The following is a 14614-nucleotide window of genomic DNA, read 5'->3' on the forward strand; positions in this document are numbered from 1 at the left end:
CTTTTTACTGGAAAAATTCATGAGTGATTAATTTGATCCCAAGAATTGAACTTCTGTACACAAAATGCAAGCACTGTGTACATATATGTTAAATACTGTGTGTACATGTACATAAATAAAATAAAATGGTAAACACACATGTACATACATGTAGCTAACAATGAAGTATCTAAAATAGAAAATATACAGAATTGTTAAATTATTATTATTTCAAAGCAGAGACATAAACAATGTCCTTGTGACGCGAGTGGACATATGAGCCATGACATTACACATACACTTGTACATGTTCCTAAAATCCAAACTTCCACAATTTCAAGGTGTGGATCCATTCTTACTTAGAAAATTCATCGAATATTGATAGTCAGTGATTCTCAGTGGAATTCATATTTTGTAGGAAATATTGATTTAAGTGTACAGCCAGGAATACCAAAAGCAATAATACACAAGAAGATCCAAAAATATATATATTGATGGACAGACTGTATAAATATACACTGCATGAAAACAAATGGTTATTAAAAGGACTCAGTTTTGATCGGTTTATTTAGCTTACAATTTGGTTACATACATATTTTTGATTACTTTGAGGTCTTCCTTGACTCAGTGCCTCAGCACTTTGATTTTTATTTACAGTGATTAGTCAAATTATTCTTCCACATTTTCCAGAAACAAACTTTTTTAAAAAAAAAAATCCATAGCCCTACAGTCGTATTGGGTTTCGACCACTTGTATTGGCCCTCGGCTTCGCCTCGGGCCAATAAAAATGATCTCAACCCAATACGACTGTACTTGGACATAATACAAGATTAATATGAAAATAACCATTTAATAACCCTATATTACAGAGTATGTGAAATCTTACATTTCTGAATGCATATAATTCTTGTTCAATCATTCTTCCTTTAATAAAGACATCAATAGGATATTTACCTAGTTCTTCATAAAGAATACAATTTGGAGGTGACTAACATTTGAAATATATTTTAAATGCAAGTATAAACTTAAAGATTCCATAGTATTAATGTTACTATAACCCCACACTTCATATCCATACATGAGTATATTTTTTCTACCTTGTTCTAAACAGTTTTTGCTAGTTATTATACCCCCGCAAACGAAGTTTGGGGTATGTTGATTTCACATTGTCTCTCTATCCGGCTGTCGTGTCTGCATGTCTGCCCGTTTGTCTGCATGCACCTATTTTCTAAGCAGCTTGCAGCAATGTTATGAAACTTTGTGGGATGTAATATTACCACTTGGAGGTGTGTTTGCTATCTGAAATTTAAGTCTGGGCAAAAATTGTAGAAATCATGCTGTTGTTTTTCAGCAAAATGTGGTCTGATGCGTTGTCCGCAATTCCTCTTTAACGACTTTCAGGATTGTTATGAAACTTGATGGTGTATTAAATTGCCATACTTGGATGTAAATATTGTCAGGAATTTATGTTTTGCAAAAATTGTAGAAAAGACAGCTGATGGACTGATAGTGATTTTCAGAAAAAAAAATCTTGGTCTGATGCGTTGTCCACAACAATGACTTGACTGATTAATATGAAACTTGGGTGTTAAATTACCATATTGGGATGTGCATATTGGCGAGAAATTACGCTGTTGGACATTTGTTTTTCAGTAAAATTTGGTCTGATGCTTTGTCTGCAATTCCTCCTCGACGACTTTCAGGATTGTAATGAAACTTGATGGTGTGATAGACTACCATATTGTGATGTGCATATTGTCAGAAATTTATGTTTACAATAAATTTGCAGCCTTATACTGTAATTGTGTTGTCACAAACAACACAAATAGTATTGATTTCTGTTTGGAGTTGGGTGTTTTAGAATGGCAGCAAAATTAAGTGTCAAAAGTGCTTAGTTAAAAACTATGTCCAATGTGAATTATTTGTCCACATTGGTCCCCAAAAGTATATGGTTCATACATGTATGCATTTCAGGTTAAATATATGAACAATTTCTATTTCTATTACTTCTAAATCTGGTCTGTTCTTCACAGAGAACAGACACACTTTCTAGTTAAAAATCCACCCCGTTGTGTTGTACATATAGAACAGTAAAAAGTTTATCATAACAAGTAGGTTCTGTATTCCCCAGTAATTATCAGGATTAGTGACATCGCCTTTGTTTTATAAATTAGCAAATAAGATCAGCTCACCATAAGTCTGGCAGAATACCAGCTTCACAAACAAAATTAAATAGCTGTAAATATAGAAATCATTTTATGACTAGAATGCTTTAATAATTATTCAAAATGTAATTAATAATCTGCTATTTTTCAGACTCCAGATTGCATTTACAATACCTTATTTAGTGATGGCAGCAGCATTTACATTTTTATTCTGATTAGTAACAATTTTGTATTTAACCCCATAAAATCACAACCATCCTCGTCTTGTACATTGCTTGAAATGCTCATTGCCACTTTCCAATTCAAATACTATTCCTGCTATTACCGTTTCCAGACCTATTTACAATGACTAAGACTCTACATGTAGGTCATTCAGACTGAGGCCTCGGAGCTTAATCTTGGCAAATTTCGTCTATATTTATTATATTTACGTTTTACATACTAACTAATTCTTACTAGCAACAGTTTATTTAACCATCACTTTTTTTCTTTTATGGAAAAGGGAACGGATATGGTTTTCAACAAGTTAAACACGCCTTTATGTAAGCTCTAAAAGGCCCCAACAACCAAAGTAATAAAATCCACGGTAATTATATGATTTTTTTCTATCTTGTTTATCTCAGAAAATTTATAATTATCTTTTAACATTATTATCAGAAGCTGTATGAAAAATAATAATACATTCAGCAACAAGATCATTAACCATATCTTTAATAACAGATGAACTATAAAAAAAATCAAATCACTTATACAAAGTATTCAACGATTCAAAGCGATAAGCCACATTTGACAGTCATCATTATCCCATTTAGGGTTATAGACAGTATTGCTTACATCAACAGTATTTTTATTGTCACATGCAATTAACTACACTTAGTTATTTAACGTTACGCGCAATACTGCGTGATCATGTTACTGAAATTCATATATATTCGATGAAAAGTTCATGAACGCTTATGTTTGTATGTTATAAATCATGCCGAGTCAAAATAAAGTTTTCTATGTCTATATCTATGTCTAACTGCTGTGAGACGTTCAGAGCTTTGGTTTTTACATCGATCACATGACTTGTATGTAATATTTATTCTATAAATAGATAAACACGTTGTTCGAAATGGCAACAACGTCAACGAAGAAATTGTTTACTAGTAAAAGGGTTTTCTTAGACGACAGGATTATTCAAGCATGTGTGATAGTAGAAAATGGTAAAATTTCTTTCATACAACCTGGAGATGCTTCAAAAATTCCGCGAACTGAATTTTTAGAGGTGAGAAGTATGATTTATTACTACATTGTATTTGTTTATTATATACACAGTACATTTGAAGGAGTTTAAGGACGTTTATATAATAATCATTTTACGTCTGCTATATGCATATATGTACATGTATGTTTTTGAATGGGTATAATAGTATCTTTATGATTATCCAACTATAAATGAAAACTTTCATTAATAACAGTCGTATAAATGGATTAAAATACTAATAATTTGTCCGGAATCTAGTTCAAGCGGATTATTGAAAATGTCTTGTACAGTTGTATGTGTGTAAACAGAACATTTAAATTATATGGCGTTAGAATGCTTCGTTGTCAGAGGCAGTCAGACATGCGTGTGTATACAATATGCTTATAATTTCGCGGAATGATGAGATTTAACTATTTATTTTTTCCCTTTATATAGCAATTCAAATGTAACAATTTGACAAAAAAATTCAGGCTGGTCTAGCGGTAAGAAAATTGGGTTACAGTTTCTATACTTTGATTAAATGAAGAACTTGTTGTTTATATGCCTTTTTCATATTGTATTTGTTCATATAGCTGCAAACTTATGGCGCGGAATGTGTGTCTTAATCCAACATTATTGCAATTACATGCATATATTTACAAATGTGTGTGTATGTGCACAATTCTATTTATGCAATCGCGTAATTATTTCTGTATATGCGTAATCAGTGCCGTAGCCGGAAATTTTGAAAGGGGTGCACTCAATTGAATACAATCCCATCTTTCATAGGGGATGCTCATTCAACTTTAGCAGATTTTCTCAAGGAATTTTCAGTATTTTAAGCAAAAAGAGGGTGCACTTGCACTCATGGCATCCCTTTGACTACGGCCATGATAGTTCTATTTATATGTGCAATCAATTACGCCATTGCATAAATACTTTTACGCATATACAGAAATAATTACACTGTTGCAAAATAGAATTATGCACATATACACAGTCAATAATGCTACGCATAAATATATTTATGTGTAATTGCATTAATATTGAATTATATGACACACATTCCGCGCCATAGTAACTCCCACATTGGCGTAAACAACTAAATACTTTTGAATGCATGATGAACGTCGGCTAATTGAAATGATGGAAGGGGGACTTATGCTGAAAACATTGGGTTGATTACAGAATCACCTGAAATGACTGAAGGATCTTTCTTACGACATCCAGTCCCCTTCTTCTCTGGATTTCAAGTTCCACTACTGTTTTTTTTTTTTTTTTTTCAATATACATTTTTTCATAGGTGGTCGACTTTGGAGACAAACTGGTTATGCCTGGTGTAGTAGATTGTCATGTGCATGTAAATGAGCCGGGAAGAACAGCTTGGGAGGGATATACTACAGCTACTAGAGCCGCGGCTGCAGGAGGGGTTACATCCATTGTAGATATGCCATTGTAAGATTGTAAGATCTTTAGTGATATCGTATTATGTGATTGCATTGCAGAAGGGACTTGAAACCAGGATGCAGATGAAAAGTTTTCCCTCAGTGAAATTCCTAAATAACATTTACAGAAACGAAAATCCTGTTTTTTTTTTTAGAAGAAATTGATGCAGACAATTAGCTCCGCCATCAGTAATGGGTGGTTATAGTTATTCCTTCACTCGAGGGGGAAAACACGCGAGCATTAGCAACCATTAGTTTAAATCAAGAACAGAAGACGGAAGGCAAATTGGTTTCCCCAATCTATAAAAAAAATTGGAACATATGGTAAATGGCGGGAAACCTACTGGTGTTCTGGTGATCGGTATAAAAGTTTCAAATCGGTTGTTACACCTTCTAGACGTGACTCAAAATAATCGATTGATTTTTCAGTTCCCGATTATCTATCAAAACCATTGGCAACTCTTTACATTAACTTTTTGGAATATTTTCCTTTTTAAATGTTAAAATAATTAAGTCTTATGTCATTAACCAGGACAGTTTTCATCATATTACTCCACTGATCAACAGTTATACTTCAAATAAGATTTTATACAATTATGGCAGCTTTGTGCATGCAATATCGTGTTTTATGGAAGACGTATAAGATATATTGACCGAGGCTCATATCATGTTTTTATAGAACACTTAAACGATATTGCCTGAGGCCCATGACCGAGGTCGACATTTCTTTTAAGTTTGATGACAATGTTTTCTTTGGAGTAAACTAAAAGACCACCTCCATAACAGTTGCGGTCTTTTCGGATTATATTATTTGAAAAATTATCAAGAAAAATTTCATCGTTTGAAATACTGTGATCTAAGTGTGATTCGGTCAGTACCAATATATAATATTCATCTGTTGATGTATAAAAATATGTGAATTGAAATAAAACTTGCTTCTGGATTACATTCTTTTTATTACCGCTAGAACATTGGTTCCCTTGATTACTCTTTATAGTTATGGTAGATATGGGTCAATTTTAGCACAGGATTTATATAATGTACATGTAGATCAATCAATTAAGATGGACAATCGGCCTTTTACCATTAACAAATTGTGACAAATAATCAGTTGATAATTTTATCTAATATTGAACAACACTGGGGAAACCTGTCTCAGAAATGTGGTTAAAAAGTAATATTTTAAACCATCGGATTAGAATGGGTTAACTCCAAAATTGTATCAACAATAACGAAACATAAACAGTTCTGTCCAGTTCCCTAGTTTTAGCCGCTATGAATATACTTTTTGATGTGTGTTGTTGGTTACGATTCAGAATATTTCATACTAACCCTTGTAATTTTACTTCTCAATTAAAACATCCATTTTGAATTTTATTGTAGAAATTCCATACCATCTACAGTAACATTACCGGCTTTTACGACAAAGTTGACAGAGGCTGCTGGGAAATGTCATGTGGATGTTGGATTCTGGGGTGGAATCGTACCTGGCAATCAGGTTTGTTCACTTTACTTCCAATGGGTCTCGCCTTACTCCTGCAATTTTATTGGCTCTATTTGGGTTACTGGAAGATTTTTTGATTTTCTGTTCACTTTAATTTCTTATTTGTATATTTTGAAGTTCTGTAATATCAGAATCCTATTCAACAAACCTATCATTTGTATTTTGTCATGGCGATGTTACAAAAAAACTGCTTTTATGTAGTTTGAGTATTAATACATGTGTTAGAGAGTTGGACCCATGTGCATTGTTGTCTCGTAAAGGAAGTTTTTTTTAAAATTTTATTTGATTTTTGTCTTGTGATTGATCATGTAACATTTGGTTTAGTTATTACACCAGCTTATAGATAGTATAGTCCATCAATATGTTTACTTTTGCATGACAGTGTGTGCTCTTACCTTAAACACACGATAGAATTAATATGCAATGAGTAGAAATGGTGTAGCAAGGGCAAGGACAATGTGGCCTTTTAGAAAAGGGAGAAGGATGGTTTCCGTGTGCAAACTGCTTGATTTAGTAGATACAATGAGGATGGTTGTTTACTAATTTGCTGATTTCAGATATTTATAAGGTAAATCCTTATAGCAAGAAAAAGTCTGCTTGATGCAATATCAGTCTCCTGTCAATGATCATCTGTAAATGTTTATTTTCAGGAAGAACTGATTCCAATGCTTAAAGCCGGAGTTGTAGGCTTTAAATGTTTCCTTATCCACAGTGGAGTTGATGAATTCCCACACGTTGAGAGATCTGATTTAGAACAAGCATTCCAAGTTTTACAGGGCTCTAATGCCGTTGTTTTGGTATGTTAAAAACTTATTGTATTTACATCCATCATATCTCCCTTCCCATGTTCACTGTCGAATGGCTGCATTGATCAGATTTCAATGAGTGATTCCCATGTATGCCTTCTGTGTCCTGCTATTAACATATACATAGTTGAATGGTAGGAATGTTTAAAAATGTTCCAACTATTAAGATCTCTCTTCGCTCATCCAGGTCAAATGGCCACCCCTCTACGTAGTGCCAAAAAACAGGCTGAACCTAGTAGATCTATGCATTGTAAGTGCATAGTCTGTGTGTATTTTGGTCAGATGTCATAATGGAACTGAGGATGTTCACTTTAAAATCATATTTGTTATTTACGACAAAAGAGTAACAATTTAGTTTACATAAATGAGTAATCTGCATTCATGCTGTCAGTTATCAGAAATGGTAAAAATGTATATTCAAGTAATTTTTGTGAAAAAATTCTACCATCATTGTACTATTAGTATAACATAGCGAAATATTTCGTTTGATATAATAAACACGCTATTATAATAAATTAAATGTAAGAAAAAAAAATCGAACTTTCCAAACTGTTACAAAAATGTCAAACATGATAGATTAAATATGCTTAAGTAGACGACTTTAGTATTTATATAGCTTTTATATGGTGTGTAATAACATTAATTAGGTAGCCCACAAAATTATTCAGTTTAATGAATGAGAATTTACTGCTTGAAATGCGGGAACATTTTTTTTGTAACATTTTTCTAAGCAACTGCTAATTGGAGCCTCTTGATAGTTGGTATCAACCATCAGGTACGGGTCCCTTATCGTGGGATTCGATTTTAGGCCTGTTGGACAGCTTCTCCTGTTTCACGAAGTTCGGCCTTTTCTGTCTTTGACCCATTTTTTTAACATGCAAAGTAATGGGAACATAAGAAGGGGTTAGTATGACCAAAACATGTTCGATGACAATCATACTTAAACCATATATATATATATATAAAAACACACGTTTGTTCACCAGACGGTTTTAAAATAATGGCATCTATAAATCAACACAGGACAAAACTTCGATTGTTTCTCTTTCTTTCCCTTTGATCCTTTGTAAGAATTGTTGTAGTCTTGTCTGACATGTATTCATTCTCTTGTCTTTTACTTCTAGTTTCATGCGGAAGTTGACTGTGGCTGTGGATCAAGTTCAGGAGCAGGTACGTATACATTTAAAATTGTATTTTATATTGAAAAATCTTACTTAATTAGAAATTCAGTCTTGGTTGTAATTGTAATATCAGCAAGAGTTACATCTATTACCAACAATGTGGAAAACACCTCTAGCATCTAATGTCGAAATAGATAAGAACCCCAATTTATTTATAAGTATGTACAAAATTTATTGATTCATATCATGTTTTCAATATGTACCTTTCTTTATAGAGCCTAATAAGTATAAAACATTCCTTGAATCTCGCCCTGACAACATGGAAATGGAAGCTATTAAAATGGTCTGTGAATTCTGTATGAAATACAGGTAAATATGTTCATTCATTTATACCAATATAGTCTCTCTAATGTCGATTTCACTGATAAGTTTGAAACCATTGATTGATGATTATGCTTTAACGCCGTATGTCAGATATTTAACACATTTTGAAAAAAAAAAGGATTTACCAATCAAACGGACCTTTGAAGCTAAATGCGGGTTCCTATAGTAAGGTCAGGTACAAACCTCCCAACATCATAATATGATTTGTCGTTTGAAATTAATGCCAATTCAAATTAAGTAGCAGTCTTTGTAAGAATCATGCAAAATCTGAAAAAAATATGGTACACCCCAAAAAGGCTACATATTTTTATTTTTGTAATTATGTTTTTTTATGGGTCTATACTATGAAATGTGTAATTATTAATTCAAATCTGCCTGCTCTTAGGAGATAATCCACACTTAAAATACAGTAGATTCTATTGTATATGAGTGCCATTTACAGAGTTATCTCCCTTAATTTTGAAATCTACAGTGCATTCTATATAATTTTTATCTCCTAAGAGCATATGAAAAACCACATGTTTATTTGTTTACTATGACATTTCAAACAAAATATCTAAAATAAAAATATGTAGGCTTTTTACCCATGAATCACATTTTACATGATCCTTAGCTGGAGTGCTACTTAAATACAGACTCTGTCAATGGAAGGGTTCTACTAATTCAACTGCCAACATCTTTTAGAAAAATTACCCTCTGTCATATCTGAGCTTCTCTGACTTGTTATTAGCACAAAAGTTAAGAACAATTTAATTAATGTACTCTTACATGTACTATTAGTCTACTACCATCACATATTACAACACAAATATCATGTGATAAGCAAGAATTCTTCTTTACGATTCAGTTAAAAGTAACATTTGTATTATCAAACGTTATTGGACGGTGTACTTGAGTTAGAAATACAATAAATCTTAATTTTAAATAATGTCTTTAAACACACGAAACAGCTAGATGAAGATAGGTAGTGACACATTTGCCGTCAGAAAGAAATTATTCAAAATGGTAAGCTCCACAATCATTTAATGTTCTATAAAACTGAAGATTGAGTGTTTTTATTTTGTTTCTGTTTTCTTGTTTATGTTTCTTGACTTAATCTCCATCCTTAGTGTTTTGACTGAGATGATCATCCAAAACATAATTTCCTTCGATTTCACTGTAATTTAGTTACACATTGATTTTAGAGTTCGTTGTCACATTGTACATCTATCCACTGCCAAAGCCTTACCTCTGATTGAAGACACCAAGAGAGGTGGTGCTCCTTTAACAGTGGAAACTTGTCATCATTACCTCTCATTGGAAGCAGAAACTATTCCAGATGGCGCCACACAATATAAATGTTGTCCGCCAATCAGAGGAAAAAGTAACCAGGTAGACTTTAAGCCTAGCTATAAGGACATGATTAACTGATACTATTAATAGTTGTGCTGTAAGATGGTCATAAGATCAAATGGCTGTAGGATATATTCTTACGTGTATAGATGTGTTCTAAACTCGCGTGCATTCTTTACCTCTGAGGATTTTAGGCCTCACTGATTTACAAGCTTGACACACAAAGAAACGGGCCATGATACACGTAATAGGGCCATACAATGTGCATTGCCGACAGGACTGAGGTCCAATTACAGGCTTGTCGATAGGTTTATGGATAAGATGGTGGTAAGCCTCATTTTGGATAAAAACTAATTAAGTTTAACCCGTCGGATTCGTTCCTACATTTTAATGTACACAGCTTAGATTTTTAATTGTAGAACTTCATAAAAATTCGTTATTAATTGTCAGCCCTGTTATTGGTTTATATGTTGGATGTTATATTTTTATTTTGGTAATTATTTCAATACAAAAAACAAGCAAGTTATTGATAAAGAGAATGACATTATTTAAGGATCAATTATGGCATGCTTTGAAGAAAGGAACGATCGACATGGTAGTATCTGACCATTCTCCATGCACTGCAGATCTCAAATTACTGGATGAAGGAGACTTTATGGCTGCATGGGGCGGTGTTGCTTCAGTACAGTTAGGTATGTAAACTAAGTAATACATAATTATCATCACCTTTTTGTCAGATCTTTTATGTTATATATATCACAATACTATGGGCATTTAAGACAATTGTTTCATTGAAATTTGAGGAATGTTAGCAGAGTTTTGAGAACTGAGAAACAAGTAAAATTAAATGGGTGATTAATACTCATATTCACCAATGGAAGTCTGATATCATACATAGCAGAGGCGGATCCAGAGATTCACAAAAAAGGCATCTGACTGACTTGAGAGGGAGCCTGACTCTGTCATGGTTCAGTGATTTCCTGTACAATTGACTAAGTTTATCCGACCTAAGAGGGCCCCCTTGGATCCGCCTATGCATAAATTGTATGAACATTAGAAAACTGTTTTTCCCTTGTGTTTTATGTAGGATTATCATTATTCTGGACCAACTGTCAGCGTCGAAATATGAATCTGTCCGATTTAGTCAAGTTATTGTGTCGTCAGACTGCCGATATGTCAGGTCTTGGACACAGAAAGGGGTCTATAAAGGAGGGATATGATGCCGACTTTGTTGTCTGGGACCCCGATGCAACATTCAAGGTATTTAATAATGAATAACAAAATAGACCCCGGCCAAGTTTTCTTATTTGACAGTCAAATTAATCAATGGTCCAGTGATCTTTTGCCGTGTTACTGCCCCTTCCAACACGGATACATGCGCTTTAAGTTTCGTGAAGATATATACTGTAAAAAGCTTTGTTATCTGTAGGTTTAGGTTATGAGCATGGACTTTGAGAGGCTTACAAAGGTATATATAAATTTATTGCTGCCCCATCTTGGTACATAAAAAGTTTAATTTTCCAAGATGTAACTTATGATCCTAATATTCAAACGGTTGAGATAATCTCATTCGGAGAGATTTATGAAACATATAAAAATTTCCCTTGACATACATTGTTTTGTTCGAATCTTATAAAAGAAAGGAGTGAATAGTTAATCAATAAAGGAAACCACATTATCGTCTATGCATTGAATTAAGAGATTGTCCATTTAGAGACCAAGCAGTTTCATGTACTATCACGTGGATGGCACATGGTAAATTTAATCCTACGGAACTTCTTGTTCCAGTGTAATGTTCATATCATATATATGTCTAATAGAACAAAGATTCTTAAATTAATGACTCAGGAAACGATTTAACAGTTCCCTAAGAATGCAACAATTTTTTTCACAAAATGAACTTATCTCCCATTTGTAATGAATTCCAATGCTTTCTTTGTAATTTATTTTATTTAAATCGTTGCTGTTAATCAAAAATTAATATTTAAGTCTAAGAACGAATGCATTTATGATATGAAACAGATGAACAAAATTTGTCACGTGTCACTCACTGCATGGTTCTGCGTGTACGCCCTCTTGAGTACATGCGAAACAAATAGATTTTCCGGTAAATTACTTTCCTCTGTTATACAAAAAAACATGTGGCGCTACGAACTATCAGTTTTGTTAGTGTCTTTCATATATCACTACGAACTATCGTTTTGTCAGTGTCTTTCGCTATAAAGAATTAAATGATGTTCCAAATTATGGTATTTCAATTGTCTACCACTTCTTTACAAAATATTTCAATGTTTTGGTATCCAAAAAGCATGCTTGGTGAGTAAACCCATGCATACATGTACATGATGTAGCAGCGCTTTTCTGCGGGCCTATAACCGCCTCCTGATTTTCTATGTATCATTCCGCTAGTACTAGGGGCATGAATACTACTCTTTACAAATTCAACTAATTTGCTTAAGGAGGTGGGGTTTCATGTTGCATTTTGCACAAGGAGGGGATGGTTCATATGACGCGGACCCTGCATTCAACCCCAACAAATAGGGAAAAAATCATCTTGCACGATATATTTATTTTAGAATTTCAATTTTCCTTGCCTTTTCCACTGGGCCTTTAATTATATTTGTCCCCCCCCTTTTGTCTGAATTCTTTATTCCACTACTAGTAGCTGAGGTGTACAAAAAAATAACCAAGAACATGATTAATTGACTGACGAAAGGACGACGATATGACCTGAAACTCTGATAATGATCCAAGCCACAGGCGGGGACAATGATAATGTTAAAGGCAATATCACTGCAAAGGGCGGTCAATTTACGGATGAAGTCCTCAACATAGGCAATTTGTTTTTATTTCATTAAAGAATCTGGCGCGGCATTACCGGGTATAAATAGTTTCTTGACATTTGAATGCACTATTTAATGAAAACCACAAGACCATGTTCTAACCAAAAACAATAGCTCATTTCCCCCTGATATGAAATAACCTTTCACAAGTCAAATGATTTATCCAAGAATATTATACCTTACATAATCATGGATTAATTCTATTGGATGAAGTATAATAACGTGACATAGATTAATTTGGATATTTTTTGTTTTAAGAAACGTTGAATAACCCCCAAAGTTCATGCCATCATTGAATAACTCTATTTTTCACTGGTGAATAACCCACCAAAATGCAAGAGCAGATGAGTAACCCATTTTTGGTCAGTCCTTTTTTTATTCGGTATAATTAAACAATTATGGCACTCTTATTTGGTGAATATCCGAAATTGTCAACCTCACTAAGGTTACTCGCCTCGGGGGAAATAACCATAGTTCGGGTTGACAATTTTGGATATTCAGCTCCTCAGAGGGCCGTAATTGTATATTGTTTTCGTCCTTATTTCTGTCCCGGTATTCTATTTTACATTATTAAGCTTTCTGTAATAAATTGAGTTTCTTTTGTCAGTGGCTTACATCTCCCCTCACAAAAAAAATAATAATAAAAAAATATCAATCAATCAAGTGGTTGTCTCTTAATAGAATTGACTTTTGTTATATTACAGGTGAATGAGACCAACATTCATTTTAAAAATAAGGTAAAGTATTTTTATATTGTATGGATGTACTGATAGAAGCGAAAAGGTGAATCAAGAATCTTATTATTTTATATTAAAAGAATACCGATCAAATAAATATTGCAAATCTTTTTAATATTCTGTACATGTATTTAAATGATTAACCTCTCATTACCATCAGCATTAGAACCGAATCAGAAGAGAGATCGAGATCTAAAATGCATCCAAGAATAGCAATTGTATTTATTATATATACCTGCTATCTATTTTTCTTGTCTCTGTTTTACTTTAATCAATTCTTTACACTGCTTCTGAAAGCAACAATAACACGGCTGCAAGTGAAATCTTCCTCCTCGGTGTAGACATAGAACAATAGTCGTCCATATTTAACTGCAGTTACCAAATTCTTGAAATCAAATTATGAAATGCATATGAAAATGTAACCCAATGTATTAAATGTTTCCTTTTTTATGCTAGAATGTGAACTTTTTTATATAATGTTCTAGATTACACCGTATATGGGCAAAGAATTGAAAGGAGTTATTCATTCTACAATAGTACAAGGGGAAACCGTATACGATCATGGCCGCTTCCTTGACCAACCACGTGGGAAGTTCTTACTGAATGATAGATTCAAGCAGGATGTCAAATCATCTTTATAACTTTACAGATTAATTTGTTTTATCTTAGTTTACACAGGCAAAATTATTCACATGGATTTTACATGATTTTCACATGAATTGAGCTTTAAAAAATAGTGACAGAGGTCACATGAAATTCAAGTGAATTGGACTTGAATTTCATGTGAAATTAGCATGAATTTCACCTGTGCACTAGACCTGACATTTTAGTGGTAATGTTACCATATAGTATTGCTTGCAGTGGATGATTCATTGAGCGGAGGGAAATAAGTACAACTTATTAGAAGCTTATTAGAAGAGTTTAATTATTTTAAAATAAAGAATTAACATTTTACTTTTCGTTTTATTTTTTAAGTAGTACTCCAGTTAAGAATCTTACGAAGTTGGAAAGCCTACATATTTTTTTCTGTTTGATATTTTGTTAATGCTATAATAAACAAAAATTAACATGTG

The 14614-nt window shown here is 33.2% G+C and overlaps 1 protein-coding gene across 1 annotated transcript; it reads left to right on the plus strand.

Annotated features, from left to right (window-relative positions):
• The first annotated feature begins 3227 nt into the window (after nt 1-3227).
• Nucleotides 3228-14495, plus strand: LOC148601248 (allantoinase, mitochondrial-like). Its single transcript, XM_088555587.1, has 11 exons — nt 3228-3411; nt 4673-4824; nt 6198-6312; nt 6969-7115; nt 8249-8294; nt 8521-8614; nt 9814-10000; nt 10515-10653; nt 11049-11221; nt 13509-13541; nt 14027-14495. The coding sequence occupies exons 1-11, from the start codon at nt 3259-3261 to the stop codon at nt 14180-14182; spliced, it is 1395 nt and encodes a 464-aa protein (XP_088411713.1). The 5' UTR covers nt 3228-3258; the 3' UTR covers nt 14183-14495.
• Nucleotides 14496-14614: the final 119 nt, after the last annotated feature.

The sequence above is a fragment of the Perna viridis genome, chromosome 12, assembly GCF_037379345.1.
Source record: "Perna viridis isolate PV_CMFRI_1.1 ecotype Kerala chromosome 12, ASM3737934v1, whole genome shotgun sequence".
Lineage (NCBI taxonomy): Eukaryota > Metazoa > Mollusca > Bivalvia > Mytilida > Mytilidae > Perna > Perna viridis.